This window comes from Pan paniscus, chromosome 1 (genome assembly GCF_029289425.2).
Source record: "Pan paniscus chromosome 1, NHGRI_mPanPan1-v2.0_pri, whole genome shotgun sequence".
Lineage (NCBI taxonomy): Eukaryota > Metazoa > Chordata > Mammalia > Primates > Hominidae > Pan > Pan paniscus.
The window spans coordinates 184,068,972-184,090,288 of NC_073249.2; the positions used below are offsets into that span (position 1 = coordinate 184,068,972).

Genomic DNA, 21,317 nt, shown 5'->3' on the forward strand with positions numbered 1-21,317 from the left:
CTGGGAGTCATTGGACTGCAAGGGGGGGCACCAGGAGTGGTAGGTGTCCTGGGTGGAGAAGCTGTGCCAGGTTAAGGAATGCCGCTCCAGAAGCAGAATCTGAATTCCAAAAGGCTTTGGAACAAGAATGAGGGAAGGCCGTCAGGGTAGGAGAGAATATTTTGGTAGAACAGACTCAAAGCCTCAAATAACAAAGAGAAGGGATAAACAGAAGCACTTCAGAGGAAGAGGAGAGCACCGTTCCGGATCACAAAGAGGCTCTGGGAACACCCAGGATGGAGGAGCATGCAGGCCTCCTGCTGGTTCTGTGGCCCTGTGGACCCGTGGCTCCCTTTCTCTCTTTGGCCCTCAAATTGTCAATGGAGGGGGCCGCAGCCCATGGTCTCTGAGGCATGTTTCTGACTGGCCTCTGGCCTCCTGACCCAGGTCCCCCTGAAACCAGAATGACCCCTGGATCTTCCCTACAGAGAGAGCGCCTGCAGATGGCGGGGAAAAGGGGCCAAGGCCCAGCGTGGAGAGAAGGAGGGCCTTGCCTTTGGAGGGGCATATGCGGAGCAGCTACCCAGCACCAGGCCCCTGCCCTCCCCAGACATCGCTTACTTTAACGACCACCACAACTCCATGAAGCAAACCTCCCGTTTAGAGTGAGGACCCTGAGGCACCACAGTCATTCAGGTCACCCCTGGGGAGCATCTTGTCACTGCCCGCAGCCCCCTTCAATCTGGACCTGGTGCCTCCCTCAAAAAGGGAGGAGTGTGGGAGAGAGACCACAGGGGCCAGCACCACACAGTTTCAAGTGGAAAGCCCTTCCTGCTGTTTCCTGGCTGGGGGTCTATTACCTCCCTCCGCCGTGGTCTCCTTACTGTTAGGAGGCCTGCTGCCTGCAACAGTGGCCCACATGCTTAAATTAATGCACTGGTCGCAGGGTGCCCATTGCGGCCCCAGTAGGATGGAGGAGGCTCCCCTCGATCCTACTGTCTTGTCATTGTGGCAGAAGAATCTGAGCTCAGGACTTACTTCTCTGCCACTGTCCTAGACCCCATTTGGTCTTTGGGACCCACAGGTCGTCCAGGAAGCAGGTCTGCGTGTGCTCAGATCCACGTGGCTCTGACCCTCCCAGCACAGAGAGCCTGAGGGTCCCAGTGTGCACCACCACAGGTCAAGCAGTGCCCACCCTTGACCCTCAGACGGCAGACCACTCCCCCATCTCTGGCCAGAGCTGCAGGCCATACCAGAGGCCTACGCCCTGGGCGGGCACACAGGGCTGCCATTGTCTGCTCAGCGCCTGGCACCCTCTCGTTTGCATAGCCACGTGAAGAATGCAAGAGCAGGCTGGGGACTTGTCCCTTCAGAGGGGGGTTGGGGCTGTGGGGGAGGAAGCCAGCAGGGGTCTGCAGCAGGACCCTGCCTTCCCCCAGTGCAGTCCAGGAAGGGTGGGTGGGCTGTTGGGGACGGAGGGGGCGGCGGGGGGCTGGCAGGAGTGGAAGCAGGGTTGTGACATTCCTCCTGCACCCACGCTGCAGTGGGGCCCACTTGAACGTGAGGGGATTGCTAATGAGGTGGAAGAGAGTTAAACATTCCCCTACTCCTGAAGACCAAGAGAGACTGGGAGAGAGAAGAGGGAGGTGGGGGTGCTCGGAGCGGGCAGCCTGAACCCCGGGAATGTGCAGAGGCCACTGCTCCGCGCCAGGCTGCTCTAGAGCTGGGGGCCAGGGCCCAGTGTTCCAGTCCCAGCAGGAGCTACTAAGCCAGCCAGCAAGGGGATTAAGGGGCTGAGCAATCCGCCTTCCTTCAGGCTGATGCCAGAAGGTCGGGGCTGTCTCCCCAGCTCCCCACCAGGCCCCTTGCTGGCCGGCAGCCAGCGCTGGCCCAGCCTCGATAGGGCCCCTTTTCTGTCCCCCTCAGATCTCAAAAAGACCCCACAGTACATATTTCCTGGTCTGGCCTCCCTGATTTTTGGCACACACAGCTCCCAGGTACCCATGACCCCTCTTCCCAACACCCCACCGCTAGCTCAGCCTCCCCACATCCAGCTTCAGAGCCCCTGCCAAAAAGTTATCCTTGACGTCTAACTCTAGTTTTACCCTCTGCAAACTGGCATCCCTTTCCCTTCTGTCCTAAAGTCAAAGGGCAGAAAACCCCAAGGGTTAGATCAGCCTTGCAAGAGCAAAGTCCATCCTCCCAGGGCTGGTGTTTGGGTTAGGGATTATCCGAATTTTAGGACACCCGAATCAGGTTCCTAAAGGGGTTTCCCTGTGGGGAAAGGCCCAGAGGGCAGCTGGGTCATTCTTCTCAGCCCCTCCCTTCCCTATCCCTGCAGAATGGGGCGGGGCAGGGACACCACCTGGGCCATGGGCCGGCCCTCCGCCCCCAGGGGGCTGGGCATGAGCTTTGCTGGGGACCCTGCTCTGGCTTAGGCGGCTGCTGTGGGCGGGCCCTGGCCTTTTCCAGCCCCTGGGCCTCCCCCTGCATTCTGGAGTCCAGAGCCACTGCCTTTGCTCCAGCCGCTGCCGCCGCACCACCTCTCCTTCTCTGCCTCTGACCCTCCTTCTCGCTGCTCCCCCTGCCCAGCTGCTCCTCCCACCTGGCCATGACCAAAGCCCCTGCTGGCACCCTGGCCCAGCTCTGAGTCCTGGGACCCTCGGTCCTCTCTCCTGGGCCATGGCCAACTCAGGCCTCCAGCTCCTGGGCTACTTCTTGGCCCTGGGTGGCTGGGTGGGCATCATTGCTAGCACAGCCCTGCCACAGTGGAAGCAGTCTTCCTACGCAGGCGACGCCATCATCACTGCCGTGGGCCTCTATGAAGGGCTCTGGATGTCCTGCGCCTCCCAGAGCACTGGGCAAGTGCAGTGCAAGCTCTACGACTCGCTGCTCGCCCTGGACGGTAGGCCCCAGGCCGGCGGGGTGGGAGATGGGAGGTGGGAACAGCAGGGGAGTCTGGAGCAAGTTTTCCTCACAGTCTGCTATCTGCGCTGGGCTCCAACCTCCAGCCTCCGCTCTACAATTCCCCCACTACTGCCCTGTGCCCATTGACAGTCCAGGCCAGCCTGCTGCCCTGTGGGAGGGGAGGGCTCTAGGGTCTGGCAGCTGTGGGTCCAGATTCCTGCTCTGTCACTATAACTTTGAACCAGTCACCAAACCTCTTCCCATTGTGATGTTCTCATCTCTAAAGGGGAATACTAATACCTGTGGCACTCTGAAAGACTCAGTTAAGACCCTTCATCCACTTCTCCCCACAGTCAGTAGACAGACACACACTGTATGATGCACACCTGCTCCCTAGTCCTGCTCCCAGGCCTGTGTGCCAGCATATGGGTGCATGCACATGCACGCAAACACACATGCACACACACACACGTGCACATGCATGCACAGACAGGTGTGTCTGCATGCAGTCCCTCTCCTTCTGGGGTGTGGAGATGAGCCTGACAGGCACCGCCGAAGTTCTAACTCTGGGGTGGAGGTGATCCACCTGCAGTCTGCCCAGGAGCCCCCAGGGACAATCTGCTCCCCATGGGAGCTGGGAGCAGAGCGGCCTTCAACCAGCCCCATTGTGCCAGTTCAGGCAGGTCAGTTCAGGCAGGTCATCTAGCCTCGCTGAGGGACCCAGGTCTCCTGAGCACCCCCCAGGGCCCAGGACGGACCCATGCACCCGTGAAGAGGCAAGTTTCCAGCTGCCACGGGCAGAGGGGAAAGTGACTGTTGTCTGAATGGCTGCTGGGGAGGGGTTGCTGTGGGGCTCAGGCTGAGTTGAGCTGGGCCTCAGATACCCCCAGCTCTTCCACCTACCAAACCTGAGGGGACCCTGGAGCTGCCCTCAGCTGCTTGGGAGGATGGGCCAAGCCCAAGAGGGAGTCCCCAGGCCAGAAAGCAACAGCAGAGTGAATCATACTACCGGAAAAGCCTGCAAGGGCGAGTAGAGAATGGCGTTGACAGTGAAGGGGACTCTCACCCCCACACCCTGTCCTCATGCCCGGGCTGTCACTCCTCACTATCCTGCACCTACCAGAAGGTGGTCTGACCCCCCAGGCCAGCTCCTGCTCAAGCCCCTCTCAAGCTGGGCTCCTTCCACCGACCCCAGGCACCGACCCAACCCCCATCCCCGCCAGCCCGACTCAGTGTCATCCCGCCCACCCTAGGTCACATCCAATCAGCGCGGGCCCTGATGGTGGTGGCAGTGCTCCTGGGCTTCGTGGCCATGGTCCTCAGCGTAGTTGGCATGAAGTGTACACGGGTGGGAGACAGCAACCCCATTGCCAAGGGCCGTGTCGCCATCGCCGGGGGAGCCCTCTTCATCCTGGCAGGTGAGTGCCCCTCACTCCTGCACAATCACAGCCATGGCAGGCAGCCCCAGCCCCAGTGGCCTCGGGGGGCCAGAGCAGAGCTGAGCGCCCCTCTGCTTTGTCTTTAGGCCTCTGCACTTTGACTGCTGTCTCGTGGTATGCCACCCTGGTGACCCAGGAGTTCTTCAACCCAAGCACACCTGTCAATGCCAGGTGGGTGCCAGGGCTTGGGTCTTTTGCTTCACCTCCTCTGGGGCCACTGACCTTTGTCCACTGGATCACCTGGCGGGGGAAGTGGGGACAGGATCCAGCTGCTGTCCAAGAAGCTTTAAAGGGGGGCGCCAGGAGGAGTGTGGTGGGGCCCTCCATAGGGGCGGGAGGCCTGTGATGGGCACCCAGGTGCAGCAAGGACTCTTTAAGGACCTAAGTGCCCTGGCTCTGGGTTTCAATCCCAGCTCTGGCCAGGCGCAGTGGCTCACGCCTGTAATCCCAGTACTTTGGGAAGCCAAGATGGGTGGATCACCTGAGGTCAGGAGTTCAAGACCAGCCTGGCCAACATGGTGAAACCCCGTCTCTATTAAAAATACAAAAATTATCCGGGCATGGTGGTGGGCGCCTGTAATCTCAGCTACTCGGGAGGCGGAGGCAGGAGAATAGCTTGAACCCGGGAGGCAAAAGTTGCAGTGAGCCGAGATTGCGCCACTGCACTCCAGTCTGGGTGACAGAGTGAGATTCTGTCTCAAAAAAATCAAACGATCAATCAATCCCAGCTTTGCATGCACTGTGTCACCTGGGCAAGTTACTTAATCTTTCTGTGCCTAGTTTCCTCCTCTGTGAAATGGAGCTAGAACCTGAGCACCAGTTCACACATGGTTGTCAGGATCCAGCAGGATGCAGGTGAGGGTGTGGCACCGTGCCCGGGCCCTGGACAGTGCCCAGCAAGCCTGAGCTGTTTTCATTTCTGCTGGTGGCAGCAGGGCTGAGATGACTTCCTGCAGGAGGCAGCAGTTATTCTGGGCCAGGAAGAAACTTGAGAATAAGGGCAGATCGTGGAGGGCCTTGCAACCACAAGAAGATTTTGTTCCTCATTTGGGTGGAGGCAGCGGCAGTCCTTCTGGCTGTGATGTGCAGAATGGTGGGGAGGGAGTGACACCAGGAAGGCGGCTGTCCCAAAGGTCTGAGCAGAGAGTTTGGGGCACGAGGGAGGGAGCAGTGGAAAGCAGGCTGATATTCAGGAGATAACCAGGACTTGTAAGACTGTGGGCATGGGAACTGAAGGGGATGCTCTGCAAAGGGCCTGGGCCCACCTTGGCTCCTCCCTCACTTCTCAGCCTAGCCAGGAGCAGAGAATGGGACAGTCTCAACCCTAGACATCCCAATGGGCTTTGGGCCTTGGGGTGGAGAGAGGATGAGAAAAGATGTCTGGGCTTTTGCAATCGGGAGGGATGCCTGTAGGAGGCAGAGGTGTTGAGAGGCGAGGGGAGGGAGGAGATCTCAGGTACAAGGTTTGTTCCCTGGGTGGTGGCTGCAGCCACAAAGTCTGCCAAGCAAGGTCCAGCTCAGGCATGTCAGGATAGGACTCGGCCCCCGATCCCTTCAACAGTCCCCAATGCCACTTGGGCTGCCAGGCCCTGTGCTGGGTCCTGGGGACACTGATGGCTCTGTCTGCCCTCAAGGGGCTTCCCAGGGAGCCGGACAAGCAAGGGGCTGAGGCCTCCTGGAGAAAGCATGGTAGTGGAGTCGGCGCAAGGGGCGGGGTGAACACAGAGGATGTCAAGGAAAGACCCCACGAAGAGGTGGCATCTGAACTGGGCTCTGAAGGCAGAGAAGGAACTGGGGAGGCACAGGAGTGGTGGGCTGGGGGGCTTGGTGCCCCAGCTGGGGGTGCCTTGTGCAAAGGCACCAAGGCAGTGAGAACCAGGAGCAGGGCTGGCCTGGCCAGCAGGGTCTGGGTGTGGAGAGCCCAGAGTGCCAGGTGGAAGGGTCTGGCCTTCTCCAGAGGGCAGCGGGAGCAGTCCTGGCTGGGAGTTCTGTGGGCCAGAATGTGACTGGGAAAAAACATGGCAGGGATTGCCCCACTCCTCCCGTGCAGACCTCTCAGGCCCTCCCATGCCCCCTCCACTGGCCAGATCAGGAAATGAGCCCAAGGTTGCTCAGAGCAGGAGCTGGAGGCCCAGCCTCTAGCCTTCACGCCTACCCCAGGCCGGGTCACCCTGTGTGGTGTTGATATTCTGGGCTGGGGGGAGGGAGAAAGGAAGAGCATTCACCTCAATTTATCTGGAGATATGGAAGAGGTTGTGAGGCTCTAGCCTCCAGCTCCACACACTCTGCCCTTCCTCTGCCAGGGCAGGGACTGGGAACAACCTGAGACGGCAGCCACACCTGATGCCACTCTCCCTACCCCTTGCAGGTATGAATTTGGCCCAGCCCTGTTCGTGGGCTGGGCCTCAGCTGGCCTGGCCGTGCTGGGCGGCTCCTTCCTCTGCTGCACATGCCCGGAACCAGAGAGACCCAACAGCAGCCCACAGCCCTATCGGCCTGGACCCTCTGCTGCTGCCCGAGAGTACGTCTGAGCTCCGCCTGCCCTGGCCAGCCCCCCACCCAGTGGCCCCCTTGCCCAGCATCCAGCCAGCCTTGCAGCTCCCTGGGCAGGGCCACTGGGGCATAGGATGGGCATAGGTGCTCTGAGCAGCTTGTCCTCAACACAAGCACCCACCCTGCAATCTGAGACCCAGATCCTCAGAGAGACACCAGAGGCAGGACCCAGCCCCCAGGCATACACACAGATGCAGGTCCAGGCACGGTCTTGTCTGCACAGCCTGGTGGGCACCAGCATGCATCCCTGGAGACAGGCCCTCAGGCACCAGCCCGGCTGTTTACTCACTGAAGAGCTGCGTGGGTGTCTGCTACGTGCTGGGCCCTAGAGATAGAGCAGTGGCCAAGACGTACCTTAGTACCCAGGTCCTTGGGGTGAGCAGAAACCTTCACCCTCCCCAGTCCCATGGGCTCCTCACAGCAACCCCACAAGGGCAGTGCCGGGATGCTGAACGTTCACACAAGGACAGGGAGGGTCTGAGTTTAGGTCTCAGGTTCTTCCAGTGCGCCCAGGGCTGGGGGCCACCTACACAGATGGTGAGGTCGGACCATGGCGCCCCTGCCCCCGGGAATGGGCCCCAGGCAGGGCTGCTGTGAGGGCCAAGGTCTGGCCACGCTGGCCAGTACCCATGTCCGGGCCTGAATGCACAGCCCCTGCCCCTGACCCCACAGCTCACTCCACTAACCAGCTCTCTCTCTTTTGACTTTCAGACCAGTTGTTAAATTGCCCGCCTCCGCCAAGGGCCCCCTGGGTGTGTAATGTCCAGTCCCCAGCCAGGCTCTGTCCCCTGCCATACCTAGACTGTGTGTTTCATATTTTTTTGGAAAGAGAAGTGAACATCCAGCCCCAATCATGGTATCATTCGGTCTGTCCTCAGCGTGGCTTGGACGGGGCCTGGGTCAGAGTGGTCAGTGCTGACCCCTGGGGCTCTTGGGCAGAAAGATGAGGAGACAGAGGTCCAGGGTGGGTTACATAGCACATCCAGGGCTGAGCAAGAAATAATTCAGAGGTCCTACCCTCTGTCTAGGGACCCCCCTCCCAAGCCTGGCCTTGGCCTTGGCACAAAGTCCTCCTTGATAGGAGATCCCACTCACTCCTGGAGGCTGCCCCTGAGGCTTGGCCCAGCTCTAGGAGCAGTCCCCAGGGTCAGGGAGCCCCTGGTGTGGAAAGAGGCCCCAAGGTAGTAAACCCTGCCCCTGTTACTGTGCTCCAGAGACCTCCTAAGGGAAGGGACAGTTCCTGGAAGGCCCTCCAGCTGGATGCTGGGGATCATCGATAGGTGAGGGGACACAGTGTAGGAGCTCCCCATGTAGAAAAGGGAATGTAGGGAGGGCGTTAGGAGCTTGCAGGCATTAGGACTGTCCTGAGCAAGGTCTGCAGCCCCCAGCTCTGCTCACCCCAAATCCTGCCCCTTGTTTCCACACCTACCATTCCTCCTCTCCTGATCCCCAGCATCCAGCTGAGGTCCAAGGTCTTTGTCCTAGAATCTGAGTGGGGAGAGGACAGCCTGAGGCTGCCCAGAGACTGTGGGTGGAGCTGCCTGCTGCACTCAGCAGTGAGGTCAGAGAAGGGCTTTTGGTCTTGAAGTCCAGGTACCATCCCCCCTTAGCATATAGGGGGAAGGGCCTGAGAGGAATGTAAGGAAACCAGCCCAGATCAGTCCCAAGGTCAGAGTCCTTTGTCCTACATCTCCCTGAACCAGAGTGTGCCCTGCCCCTCATGCTCAGACCTCTCCCACCCCAAACCCTCTCCCGGGACTCAGTCTCCCTGGCCACTGCGTATCAGGCTTCTGGGGAAAGCATCCATCACAGAACCTCCCCTTCCCTGCCATGCACCTTCCTTGGCCAGCTCCATTCTGGCCTCCTCCACCACCTGCCTTGTGACCACATCTCCCACCACGTCCCCAGATCTCAAGAACGCAGCTCAGCTTCTCCTTCGAGCTTGACTCTGAGAGGGAAAGTGACGGAAACCAAGTCAGATGAGATGACTGCCATGTACACTGCAGTCAAGGGCAGGGAGGGGAGGAATGACACAAATGGCAGGGAGCTGCTGGGGGACTGACCCCTCGGCGCCTGGCCTGGCCGGTGCTGCACATCCACCGGGGCACAACAGGGACTTGTCCAGCCTCTGGTCAGAGGATGTGGCCACCTGACCCTAAATAGGTTCCCCAGAGTCCTGTCCCTCTAATGAATGAGAACTGCAGGAGTTTCTCCTCTGGGTGCCTGAAGCTATAGTGCAATGGTTCCCAACCCTGCGTGCACATTCGAATCACCTGGGGGCACGATGCCTAGGCTCCAACCCCAGACACTCTTATTTCATTGGTCTGGGTGGACCTGGCATCAGAAGTCATGTAGCTCCTCAGGGGACTGTAGTGTGTGGTCAGCACTGAGGGCTCCTCTATGAGGCCTCAAGCCCAGGTGACTCTGTGAGGTCTGCAGAGGGAGAAAAGAACCCACAATGAAAGAGGTGGAGGTCAGGCACGGTGGCTCACGCTTGTAATCCCAGCACTTTGGGAGGCCGAGGTGGGTAGATACCTGAAGTCAGGAGTTTGAGACTAGCCTGGCCAATATGGTGAAACCCCGTGTCTATTAAAAATACAAAAATTAGCTGGCTGTGGTGGTGGGCACCTGTAATCCCAGCTACTCAGGAGGCTGAGGCAGGAGAATCGCTTGAACTCGGGAGGTGGAGGTTGCAGTGAGCCAAGATCGTGCCACTGCACACCATCCTGGATGACAGAGCAAGACTCCATCACAAAAAAAAAAAAAAAAAAAAAAGAAAAGAAAAGAGGGGGGTAGCCGGGCATGGCGGCTCATGCCTGTAATCCCAACACTTTGGGAGGCTGAGGTGGGTGGGTCACAAGGTCAGGAGTTCGAGACCAGCCTGGCCAATGTGGCGAAACCCTGTCTCTATTTTTAAAAAATACAAAAATTAGCCGGCTGTGGTGGTGGGCACCTGTAATCCCAGCTACTCAGGAGGCTGAGGCAGGAGAATTGCTTGAACTCAGGAGGCGGAAGCTGCAGTGAGCCAAGATTGTGCCACTGCACTCCAGCCTGGGCAACAGAGCAAGACTCCATCTCAAAAAAGAAAGAAAGAAAAGAAAAGAGGTGGGGAGAGGAAGCCCCACTCACTCCTGCCTTTCCCAATACCAGGCTGTTCTGTGACATGCCCACATCTTCCCAATCAATTCCCCTTTTGGCTGAAAAAACGTTGAGTTTGAATCCTGTCCCACACAGCCAGAAGAGCCCTACCTAACAGGATTTGGAACCTGGAAACTCAGCACAGCCTTGCGGAATCCTGTTATATGGTGCCAGTGGAGCAGGGATGGGATCATCCTCCTATTCTAGGCTGGGTGTTGGGCAGTCCTTGCTATTTGGTCATGAAGCAGCTGGCCAGGAAACCACACGTCATTCTCTCTTGAGATTCAGGGTCCAATGGAGAATGCGAGGATAGAGTGTGCTGGCTACTTCTTGTGGGTTTCAGGGATAGGCTGCAAGACAGACAAGATACATGCAAGTGGCGGGGGGCGGCGGGAGCGCTGGAGGGGGTGCCTGATGGCAGAGTGGGAACAAGCTTCAGTCTGTTCCTTAGGGGAAGCCCTTTCTGCCTATAGCCAGGGATTAAAGATGCAGAGGGTCAGAGAACCACACGTCTCGCTGAATTAAACAACCAATTAACACACTGATTTAAAATGTAGTGAGATCCTGGCAATGAGAAGATATCTGGGAAAAAACCAGAGGAATTTGAAGCTAAAAGACTGAGATGCCTGTTCCCACAGGCTTCTCCTGAAGCAAACCCACTCATAAATCTACAACAAGGCCACCTGGGCTGCCAACCGGAGGCAGGGCTGATAATCCGGGCGTCATGTCCAGGTTGTTGTTTACTGTCCTAGCCTTAAGGCTAAAGGACTGGGGAGAGACCCAGGAAGGTAGGGCTCAGACTCAAAAGGCGTGATTCTAAGGCTTTTGCCTTATTCTAAAGCATTGTGTATTACTAAACAGAGTCGTCCCATTCCCCGCACCCCCCCCAGAAGGAAATTGGCAGGCCATAAAATATGATTGTAGGAGGAATACACCCATGTACTCAGCCCCAGGGCCAAGGAGCACAGAAACAGAAGATGTTCAGCAAAAAGGAGTGAATCTGAGCCCCTGGAGAAGCTGATCAGGAAAATATGCTATTGCTTGGGAAGAGGCTCAAAAACTGTGCAGCTGAGAATAGAGTGTATGGACTGACTATTAGATTATCAAGGAGTTATTGTTAATTTTGTGTTACAAATATTGTTAGTTTTGTGTGATAATGATACTTTTTTTTTGTTTCTTATTATTCTTATCTGGTAGGGGTGCATGCTGAAATGATATAATGGTTGCATTTGCTTTCAAATAACAAAGAAAAAGTTCAGAGGCAGCGAAAGTTATAAAATAAGATGGGTGAACCCCAGTGGTACTTAGGGGTTCTCCTTATGTATGTTTGTAAATTAAAAAAATAAAAAGTTTAAAAATACCTCTAAGGTTTGCTGGTTGTATCATATAATATAATCCTCCTGACCAGGGAAGTAAGGATGATGGACACTCCAGAGATTTGCTACTCAAAGCACAGCCCTCAGATGGCAGCAACGCATCACCTGGAAACATTAGAAATGCAGATTCACAGGCCCCGCCCCAGACCCCGTGACTCAGACGTGGCATTTTTAACAAGATCTCCAGGTGATTCAGACACACAGTGAAGTTTGAGAAACACCGATGAAGCTGGTGAGAGCTGTGTGGTGCTTCTTTTTGAGGGGAGAATTTCAATTGACCTTGTCCTGTTTTCCTCCGTCATTTGCATATTAGGTATATTGAAAGTGGTTCATTTTATGATTTTTGTCTACAGCTGGCAAATTATGAGGAGCTACAACTAAGCATGATCCAGGCCAGGTGTGGTGGCTCACACCTGTAATCCCAGCACTTTGGGAGGCCGAGATAGGAGGATTGTTTGAGGCTAGAAGTTTGAGACTAGCCTGGGCAACAACCCTGTTTCAATTATTTAAAATTTAGAAACATTTATTTAAAAAACAAAAAGTTAGCCAGGTATGGTGGTGTGCACCTGTAATGCCAGCACTTTGGGAGGCTGAGGTGGGCGGATCACCTGAGGTCAGGAGATCGAGACCAGCCTGGCCAACGTAGTAAAACCTCGTCTCTACTGAAAATACAAAAATTAGCCAGGCGTGTTGGCGGGTGGCTGTAATCCCAGCTGCTCGGAAGGCTGAAGCAGGAGAATCGTTTGAACCTGGGAGGCAGAGGTTGCAGTGAGCTGAGATCGTGCCACTGCACTCCAGCCTGGGTGACAGAGCAAGACTCTGTCTCAAAAAAAAAAAAAAAAAAAAAAGATACAGGCAAAATTTCAAATGAAGACAGGCAACACCCAAAGTAGTACTTTCCAATTTTTTCTTCTCATCAAACATAAAAATATATTTTGTTCAACTTATGAGAATACTGCAGGCAATTTCATTCTGGCCAACCCTCCTGTTGAAAACAACTAAAAATGGGTGAAGTGTAAAAAATTCTTCAACGCATCAAAAGGCTGACAAGGATCCTATGGAATCACCAAGTCAAAGCCTAAAGAGCTTTTCCTCTCCCTTTCAGCCACATGGTGGCCCACGAGGTCACCGCAACGCTGAGGAGTGGTTGGCTGGCATGGCTGGAGATTAGTTACATATAAGGGGATTAAGCAAATATGTAAATATCCTGAAGAAAATGGGAGCCAGGCTTACAAAGATAGAAAGGGGGAAAATTAGAGTAAATTCTGTGGTGTTGAATTCCAGTTGGGGTTATCTGGATGAACTTGTGGTTTTTAACATGTAGATACATATTGAAATAAATACGGGTGTGTGTGTGCACACGTGTGATGCATATATCCATGAGCTGTACCCCCTAGGAAGGCTTAGCAGTCATGATACCCCAGTAGCAATGGGCACACCTAAGCCACTAAGCCATATCTTGGTTTCTAAATACCATTCTCCACTAAAAGTGATCAGGCTCCAAGGAAAAATGACTGATTTCAGAACTGGAGTAGAGAAACTACAAAAGAAACTTGGAGCATCTTGGTATTCCAGAAGCAAAAAGTGCTCAACGAATGATGATGATGTGTCTAAGGGGTCCAGAAGCTGGATTAAAGGTGGTCCCACTTGCTTTATCTGGGATAATTGGAGCATCAAAATAAATAATAATGAATAATGGGTTTCAACTCACTGGATACAAATAAGAATCTACTAGTCCTTACCAATTTGATTAAGTGGGGGAAAAGAAAAAGTTCTATCTTACAGTAAAATGACTATATGAATAACTTATTAACAAATAAGTAAAAATCATGACTTTACAGTGATGAAACATAGCAGACATATATATATATTTTTTTTTTTTTTGAGACAGAGTTTCGCTCCTGTTGCCCAGGCTGGAGTGCAATGGTGCGATCTCAGCTCACCGCAACTTCCGCCTCCCAGGTTCAAGCAATTTTCCTGCCTCAGACTCCTGAGTAGCTAGGATTACAGGCATGCGCCACTACACCCAGCTAATTTCATATTTTTAGTAGAGACAGGGTTTCTCCACGTTGGTCAGGCTGGTCTCGAACTCCTGACCTCAGGTGATCCACCCGCCTCGGCCTCCCAAAGTCCTGGGATTATAGGTGTGAGCCACTGCACCTGGCCAAGACATATCTTAATCAAGTGATAAGAGTTACCCCAGGAATGGGACAAATTGAAACGGATGCCCCTTGCTGGAGTGCATGGAGAAAACCACAGCACAACATCATTTGCATGATATTCCTGCTATAGGTGCATAACCTGAATCAATCAATCAGAAAAACACAATTGGGACTGTTTTATAAAATCACTGACCTGTACCCTTCAAAACTGTCAAAGCTAAGAAACACAAGGAAAGACTGAGGATATATTACAACAAAATGCAATGAGTGATCCTGGATTGGATTCTGACCTATAAAGGACACGTTGGGATGACCAGTGAAACTGGAATTATATCTGTGGTTTAGACGGTAGTATCACAGCAAAGTTAATGTCCTGAGCTTGACAGTTACCTTGTGGTTTTGTAGAACACTGTCTTTGTTTTTTTAAGGAAATACAAGAGGATAAAGAGGCATCAGAAAAAAATATATACAGAGATGCGCAAGAAGTTATATGAAATATTTGCAGTATAATACTAATTGAACCATCGAAGTGAAGGACGTATGGGAATTCTTTGAACTGTTCTGGCAACTTTTCTCTGTTTGAAATTATTTCAAGATTAAAAGTAAAGGCCGGGCGTGGTGGCTCAGGCCTGTAATCCCAGCATTTTGGGAGGCCAAGGTGGGTGGATCACCTGAAGTCAGGAGTCTGAGACCAGCCTGGCCAACATGGTGAAACCTCATCTCTACTAAAAATACAAAATTGGCTGGGCATGGCGGCACATGTCTGTAATTCCAGTTACTTGGGAGGCCGAGGCAGGAGAATTGCTTGAAGCCGGGAGGTGGAGGTTGCGGTGAGCCGAGATTGCGCCACTCCATTCCAGCCTGAGCAACAAGAACGAAACTCAGTCTCAAAGAAAAAAAAAGGATTAAAAGTTAAAAAATGTCTTAGGAAAGTTAGAGAAGCTTTCTTCTCAGGGGACATTTAAAAATCTAAGCACACTTAAATATCTCCTAGAATGGGGAAAGAAGGGAAAGCCCTGGTTCACCTACAGTGGGGGATCTATCAGATCCTCCAGACATTAAATTTAGATACCAAATGTTATACCCTTAAAGGTAAGGCGGGCCGGGCGCAGTGGCTCACGCCTGTAATCTCAGCATTTTGGGAGGCCAAGGCGGGCGGACCACCTGAGTTCAAGGCTGCAGCAGTGAGATATGATTGTCACTACACTCCAGCCTGAGTGACAGAGCGAGACCCTGTCTTTTTTTCCTTCTTCTACTTTTTTTTTTTTTTTTTTTTTTTGAGATAAGGTCTTTCCCTGTTGCTCAGGCTAGAGTGCAGTGGTGTGATTTTGGCTCAGTGCAGCCTCGACCTCCCAGGCTCAAGCCATCCTCCCATCTCAGCCTCCCAAACAGCTGGGACTAAGAGTACAGGCCACCACACCTGGCTAATTTTTAATATTTTTTTGAGCCTAGGATTATATTATTTTCCTTTAGTAATATTTTATTTTCTTTGGCGAGGTGCCTAAGGGCGCCAGCAATCCAGGATCACTTTTATCTAAGTTCAGGACTAAAGATTTCTGGGTCTTCAGTCAGGTTGCAATCCACGTGAGTGTCAGCTTAAGTTACCACTATGGCACATTTATCCAGGGTCCCCAACTCAAAGCATTGGGTAGTCTATAAAGCTTACCAGACTGTATCTAGATGTTTTCCTCTATCACCGTACGACTGCCCCTCCCAGATAAGCAAACACTTATGCTTCCAAATCAACACTCAGTCTCTCAGTTCCCTCTAAGAGATTAGCAAATAATTCGAGGGCAAAAGCAACCCTGAGCATCAGACTTACTTTCCTACATTACCATGTTCTCCTGGACCCAAGCCTGGAAATCTCTCAAGATTTTTGTATATTTTGCATCTAGAAAGATTTTTTAAAGTATTTGGTATAGTTTTCTTAGCTGTCTTCAGCAGAAGAGCTGCTCCAACATTACCAAATGTGGAAGTCAAGAGTAATCTTTTCAAAATGCCGTCACATAATTTCAGGATACATTTCAAAATTCTTGCACAAGTAGAACATTATTGTTTATTATTTTCTCTTCTGTGACACGATTGTTCATTACAATCCAAATTAACAGAATTACTAGATATTAAAATACCACAAAATTAGTTTAAAATTGTATCAACTTATTACTTGAGTGTTTTAAAAGTATGTATTTCAAAAATTATATAATGAGCACATGAAGCCTGTTTTAAGCAATGTTTACAAAAATGAGAAAGAAAGTGATATACAAATGACAAATTCTCCTTAAATGGCCTTTCTTATTATTTTGAGATGGAGCCTTGCTCTATTGCCCGGGCTGCAGTAGAGTGGCACGATCTCAGCTCACTGCAACCTCCACCTCCCGGGTTCGAGCGATTCTCCTGCCTCAGCCTCCTGAGTAGCTGGGATTACAGGTGCACACCACTATGCCCAGCTAGTTTTTGTATTTTTAGTAAAGATGGGGTTTTGCCATGATGGTCAGGCTGGTCTTGAACTCCTGACCTCAAGTGATCCACCTGCCTCACATTCCCAAAGTGCTGGGATTATGGATGTGAGCTACTGCACCCAGCCATGTTTCTATTACTATAAACTACTTTGCATTTTCTACTACTTGATATAAATGGAATCACAGACTATGTACTTTTTATGCTCTGGCTTCTTTCACTCAGATAATTATTTCAATATTTATCCTTTTTGTTGTGTGTTTATTCTTTATTACTAAGTAATACCCCATTGTAGGAACCTATACATTCATCTTTTGATAAATATTTGAGTTATTTCCAGTTTGGAGCTATTATTACAATTAAAGTGGCTACAATATATACAAGTCTTTATGTGGGCACATGCTTTCATTTCATTTGGGTATATTCCTAAGAGTGGAATGGCGGGGAGTATGTTTAGCTTTTTAAGAGAATGCCAAACTATTTTTCCAAGGTAGTTGTATCATTTTATATTCCCATCTTTTAGAGAGAGCTAATTTGTTTTATGCATTCTCTGCATATTATTTTTTCTTTCTTTTCTTTTTTTTTTTTTAAGACAGGGTCTTGCTTTGTTGGCCAGGCTGGAGTGCGGTGGCAAAATCTTGGTTCACTGCAGCCTGGACTTCCCGGGCTCATGCGATCCTCCCATCGCAGACTCCTGAGTAGCTGGGACTACAGGTGCACACCACCATGCCTGGCTAATTTTTGTATTTTTTGTAGAGGCAAGGTTTCATCATGTTGCCCAGGCTGGTCTCAAACTCCTGAGCTCAAGCCATCCACCCACTTCTGTCTCCCAAAATGGTGGGATTACAGGTGTGAGCCACCGTAACCAGCCTATCTCTGCTGTAATCTTTCCTTCTGCTAGCTTTGAGTTTAGTTTGTCTTTTTTTTCTAGTTCTCTAAATTGCAAAATTAGGTAGTTGATTTGAGATCTTCCTTGTTTTTTAATGTGTTTATTTATGGCTATAAATATCTCCTTTAGCATTGCTCTCACTGGTTTCCATAAGTTTTGGTATGTTGAGTTTTTGTTTTTCATTTATCTCTAAGCAGTTTTTTTTTTTTTTTTGAGACAGGGTCTTGCTCTGTCACCCAGGCTGGAGTGCAGTTGCATGATTGTGGCTTACTGCAGCCTTGACCTCCCACACTTTTTTTTTTTTTTTGAGATGGAGTCTCCCTCTTGTTGCCCAGGCTGGAGTGCAATGGCATGATCTTGGCTCACTGCAACCTCCGCCTCCCGGGTTCAAGCGATTCTCCTGCCTCAGCCTCCCGAGTAGCTGGGATTACAGGTGCACGCCACTGTGCCTGGCTAATTTTTGTATTTTTAGTAGAGATGGGGTTTCACTATGTTGGCCAGGCTGGTCTCAAACTCCTGACCTCAGGTGATCTGCCTGCCTTGGCCTCCCAAAGTGCTGGGATTATAGGTATGAGCCACTGCGCCCGGCCCTCCCAGGCGTAAGTAATCCTCTCACTTCAGCCTCCCAAGTAGTTGGGACTCAGGCATGTGCAACCATGCCTGGCTAATTTTTTTTTTTTTTTGTACCAATGGGGTCTCACTATGTTTCCCAGGCTGATCTCAAACTCCTAAGCTTCAGCGATCCTCCTGCCTCTGACTCCCAAAGTGCTGGGATTGCAGGGGTGAAACATGTGCCTGGCTTCTCCAAGTATTTTCTAATTTCCCTTGTGACTTATTTGATCCATTGGTTCTTATTAAACAATACACTCAAATTGTTTAATTTCTACAAATTTGTAATTTTTCTAGTTTTTCTTCTATTATTTCTTTCTAACTTCATACTTTGTGGTCAGAGAAGACACTTGATATGATAGCTATCATTTTAAATCTATTGAAACTTAAGTTTTAGCCTATCCTATGATCTATACTGAATAATATCCCATGTGCACCTGAGGAGAATGTGTATTTCATTGTCATTGTGTAGAGTGTTTGGAACGTATGTTAGATCTAGTTGGTTTATTATGTTGTTCAAGTCCTCTATTCTTCTCTCTAGTTCTATTCATTACTGCCAGTGGAAAATTGAAGACTTTATCATTCTAGAAGTGTTTCTCCCTTCAACTCTGTCGATTTTTGCTTCATATATTTTGATGATTTGTTATTAGGTAACTAAATATTCATAATTATTATATCTTTTGCTATATTGTCTTATTAATATATACATATATAGTGTCCTCCTTTGTCTCTCATAACTTTTTTTGATGTTAAGTCTATTTTATCTTAAATGAATATAGTATAGCCATCCCTGCTTTCTTTTGGTTATTATTTTCGTGGGTTTTTCTTTCTTTCTTTCTTTTTTTCCTGAGACAGTCTCACTCTGTCGCCAGGCTGGAGTGCAGTGATGCAATCTCAGCTCACTGCAACCTCGGCCTCCTGGGTTCAAGTGATTCTCCTGCCTCAGCCTCCCGAGTAGCTGGGATTACAGGCATCCACCACCATGCCCGGCTAATTTTTGTATTTTTAGTAGAGATAGGGTTTTGCCATGTCGGCCAGGCTGGTCTTAAACTCCTGACCTCAGTTGATCTGCCTGCCTCAGCCTCCCAAAGTGCTGGGATTATAGGCGTGAGCCACTACGCCCCGCCTGGTTACTACTTTCATGAAATATCTGTTTTCATCCTTTCACTGTTTTGTTTTGTTTAGAGGCTGCGTCTCACTATGTTGCCTGGGCTGTAATTGAAATTCTGGGCTCAAGTGATCCTCCTGCCTCAACCTCCTAAGTAGCTGGAATTACAGGCAAATGCCACTGTGCCCAGCCTTCCTTTCACTTTCAACCTATTTTGTAAACACGCCCGCCCCCTGCTTTCTCTCCAACATTTTTTTTTTTGAGACAGAGTCAGTCTTGCAGTATTGCCTGGGGTTAGAGTGCAGTGGCACAGTCACAACTCACTGCAATCTCGACCTCCCAGGCTCAAGTGATCCTCCCACCTAAGCCTCCTGAGTAACTGGAACCACAGGCATGTGCCATCATGCCCAGCTAATTTTTAAAAATTTGTTGTAGGGCCAGGATCTTGCTATGTTGCCAGGCTGGTCTCGAACTGTCTCAGCTGGCCTCCTAAAGGGTTGGGATTATAGGAATGAGCCACCATGCCCAGCCAGGGTTGTTGATTGACAGTTCTGTTTTGTTTTCCCTTTTTAGCACTTTAATTATATCAGCTCAGTACCTTCTGGCATCCAAAGTTTCTGGTGAGAAATCTGCTATAATTCTTATTGAGGGTTTCTTATATGTGACAAGCCACTTCTTTCTTGCTGCTTTCAGGTTCTTTGTCTTCAGTTTTTGACAGTTGGATTATAAAGTGTCTCACTATGGGTCTCTTTGAGTTCGTTCTACTTTAAGCTCATTGAGATTCTTGGATTTTTTTTTTTTTTTTTCTTTTTTGAGACGGAGTCTGCACTGTTGCTCAGGCTGGAGTGCAGTGGCGCGATCTCGGCTCACTACAACCTCTGCCTCCCGGGTTCATGCCATTCTCCTGCCTCAGCGTCCCGAGTCCCGCCTGGGACTACAGGTATCTGCCACCACGCCCGGCTATTTTTTTTTTTTTTTTGTATTTTTAGTAGAGACGGGATTTCACCATGTTAGCCAGGATGGTCTCGATATCCTGACCTCGTGATCCACCCACCTCGGCCTCCCAAAGTGTTGGGATTACAGGCGTGAGTCACCATGCCCGGCTTTTTTTTTTTTTTTTTTTTTGAGATGGAGTCTCGCTCTGTTTTCCAGGCTGGAGTGCAGTGGTGCAATCTCAGCTCACTGCAACCTCCACCTCCTGGGTTCAAGCGATTCTCCTGCCTCAGCCTCCCAAGTAGCTGGGATTACGGGCACCCACCACCATGCCTGGCTAATTTTTGTATTTTTGGTAGAGATGGGGTTTTACCATGTTGCCCAGGCTGGTCTCCAACTCCTGACCTCAGGTGATCAGCCTGCCTCAGCCTCCCAAAGTGCTGGGATTACAGGGCATGAGCCACTGCGCCCGGCCTCTGATTCTTGGATGTTTATATTCATGTCTTTCATTAAATTTGGGTATTTTTTTGGCTATTTCTTCAAATATTTTCTCTGCCCCTTTGTTTTTCTTTCTTTCTTTTTTTCTTTTTTCTTTTTTTTTAATGGGGGATGGAGCTTCGCTCTGTCGCCCAGGCTGGAGTGCAGTGGCGTTGATTCTTTTTCTTCTCCTTCTGGAGTTCTCACTATCTATTGTGGTTTGCTTGAAGGTGTCCCATAGGTCCCTTGGGCTCGGTTCACTTCTCTTCAGTTTTTTTTCTTTCTGTTCCTCAGACTTAGTAACTGTCCTCTCTGCAAATTATCTGCTTTTTTTCTTCTGCCTGCTGAAGTCTGCCTTTGAATTTCTCTAGTCAATTTTTTTTCTTTTTTCTTTCTGTAGAGATGAGGTCTCCCTCCATTGCCCAGGCTGGTCTCAAACTTCTGGGCTCACATGACTCTCCTGCCTTGGTCTCTCAAAGTGCTCCGATTACAGGCATGAGCCAACATGCCCAGATGCTAGTCAGTTTTTTATTTCAGTTATTGTACTTTTCAGCTCCAGATTTTTTTTTTTTTTTTTTTGAGATGGAGTTTTTGCCCTTTTTTGCTCAGGCTAGAGTGCAATGGCGCGATCTTGGCTCACCACAACCTCCGCCTCCTGCGTTTAAGTGATTCTCCTGCCTCAGCCTCCCAAGTAGCTGGGATTACAGGCATGCACCACCAGGCCTGGCTAATTTTGTATTTTTAGTAGAGATGGGGTTTCTCCATGTTGGTCAGGCTGGTCTTGAACTGCTGACCTCACTTGATCCGCCTGCCTCGGCCTCCCAAAATGCTGGGATTACAGGTGTAAGCCACAGCACCCGGCCTGTTTTTTGGTTTTCTATCTCTATTTGATATTTCCATTTTTTTCATACTTTGCTTTCTTGACTTTCTCCATGTATTTCTTTTAGTTCTTTGAGCATCTTTAAGACAGTTATTATAAAGTCTTTGTCTAGTAAATCGGTTATGTGGTCTTTCTCAAGGATGGTTTTTGTTGGTTTATTTTTTCCTTTCGATGGTTCAAACTTACCCATTTTTTTTGTATCCTTATGATCTTTTTTATTGAAAACTGAACATTTGAGTCTAATAATGTTGTTAACTCTGGAAATCAGATTCTCCCCCTTGCCCAGGGTTTGCTGGTTTTGGTTTGTTTGTATTGCTTTTGGCTGTCTGTATATCAAAGATCAGCATGAGGTTTAACTTCAGGTGTTTCCAGGTCTTTTGGCACCCTGAACTCTTCCCTGGGATGTGCAG

At 50.4% G+C, this 21,317-nt stretch overlaps 1 protein-coding gene across 2 annotated transcripts; it reads left to right on the plus strand.

The window, feature by feature from the left end:
- The first annotated feature begins 2,472 nt into the window (after nucleotides 1-2,472).
- On the plus strand, nucleotides 2,473-12,648 carry CLDN19 (claudin 19). 2 transcript variants are annotated; one of them, XM_003812873.7, is made up of 5 exons: nucleotides 2,473-2,884; nucleotides 4,140-4,304; nucleotides 4,412-4,496; nucleotides 6,694-6,846; nucleotides 7,590-12,648. In XM_003812873.7, exons 1-5 carry the CDS (start codon nucleotides 2,662-2,664, stop codon nucleotides 7,636-7,638), a joined length of 675 nt encoding a protein of 224 aa, XP_003812921.1. In that variant the 5' UTR covers nucleotides 2,473-2,661; the 3' UTR covers nucleotides 7,639-12,648. The 2 variants fall into 2 exon arrangements, with proteins under 2 accessions (XP_003812921.1, XP_008963615.4); XM_008965367.5 differs by lacking the exon at nucleotides 4,412-4,496 and having other exon boundaries at nucleotides 6,694-12,646.
- Nucleotides 12,649-21,317: the final 8,669 nt, after the last annotated feature.

Bases quoted from the DNA above. Each gene is read 5' to 3' on its own strand.
- CLDN19 (XM_003812873.7), top strand. From the start codon at position 2,662: ATGGCCAACTCAGGCCTCCAGCTCCTGGGCTACTTCTTGGCCCTGGGT. The intron at 4,305-4,411 runs GTGAGTGCCCCT...CTTTGTCTTTAG, and splicing joins AGCCCTCTTCATCCTGGCAG to GCCTCTGCACTTTGACTGCT. The intron at 4,497-6,693 runs GTGGGTGCCAGG...TACCCCTTGCAG, and splicing joins AGCACACCTGTCAATGCCAG to GTATGAATTTGGCCCAGCCC.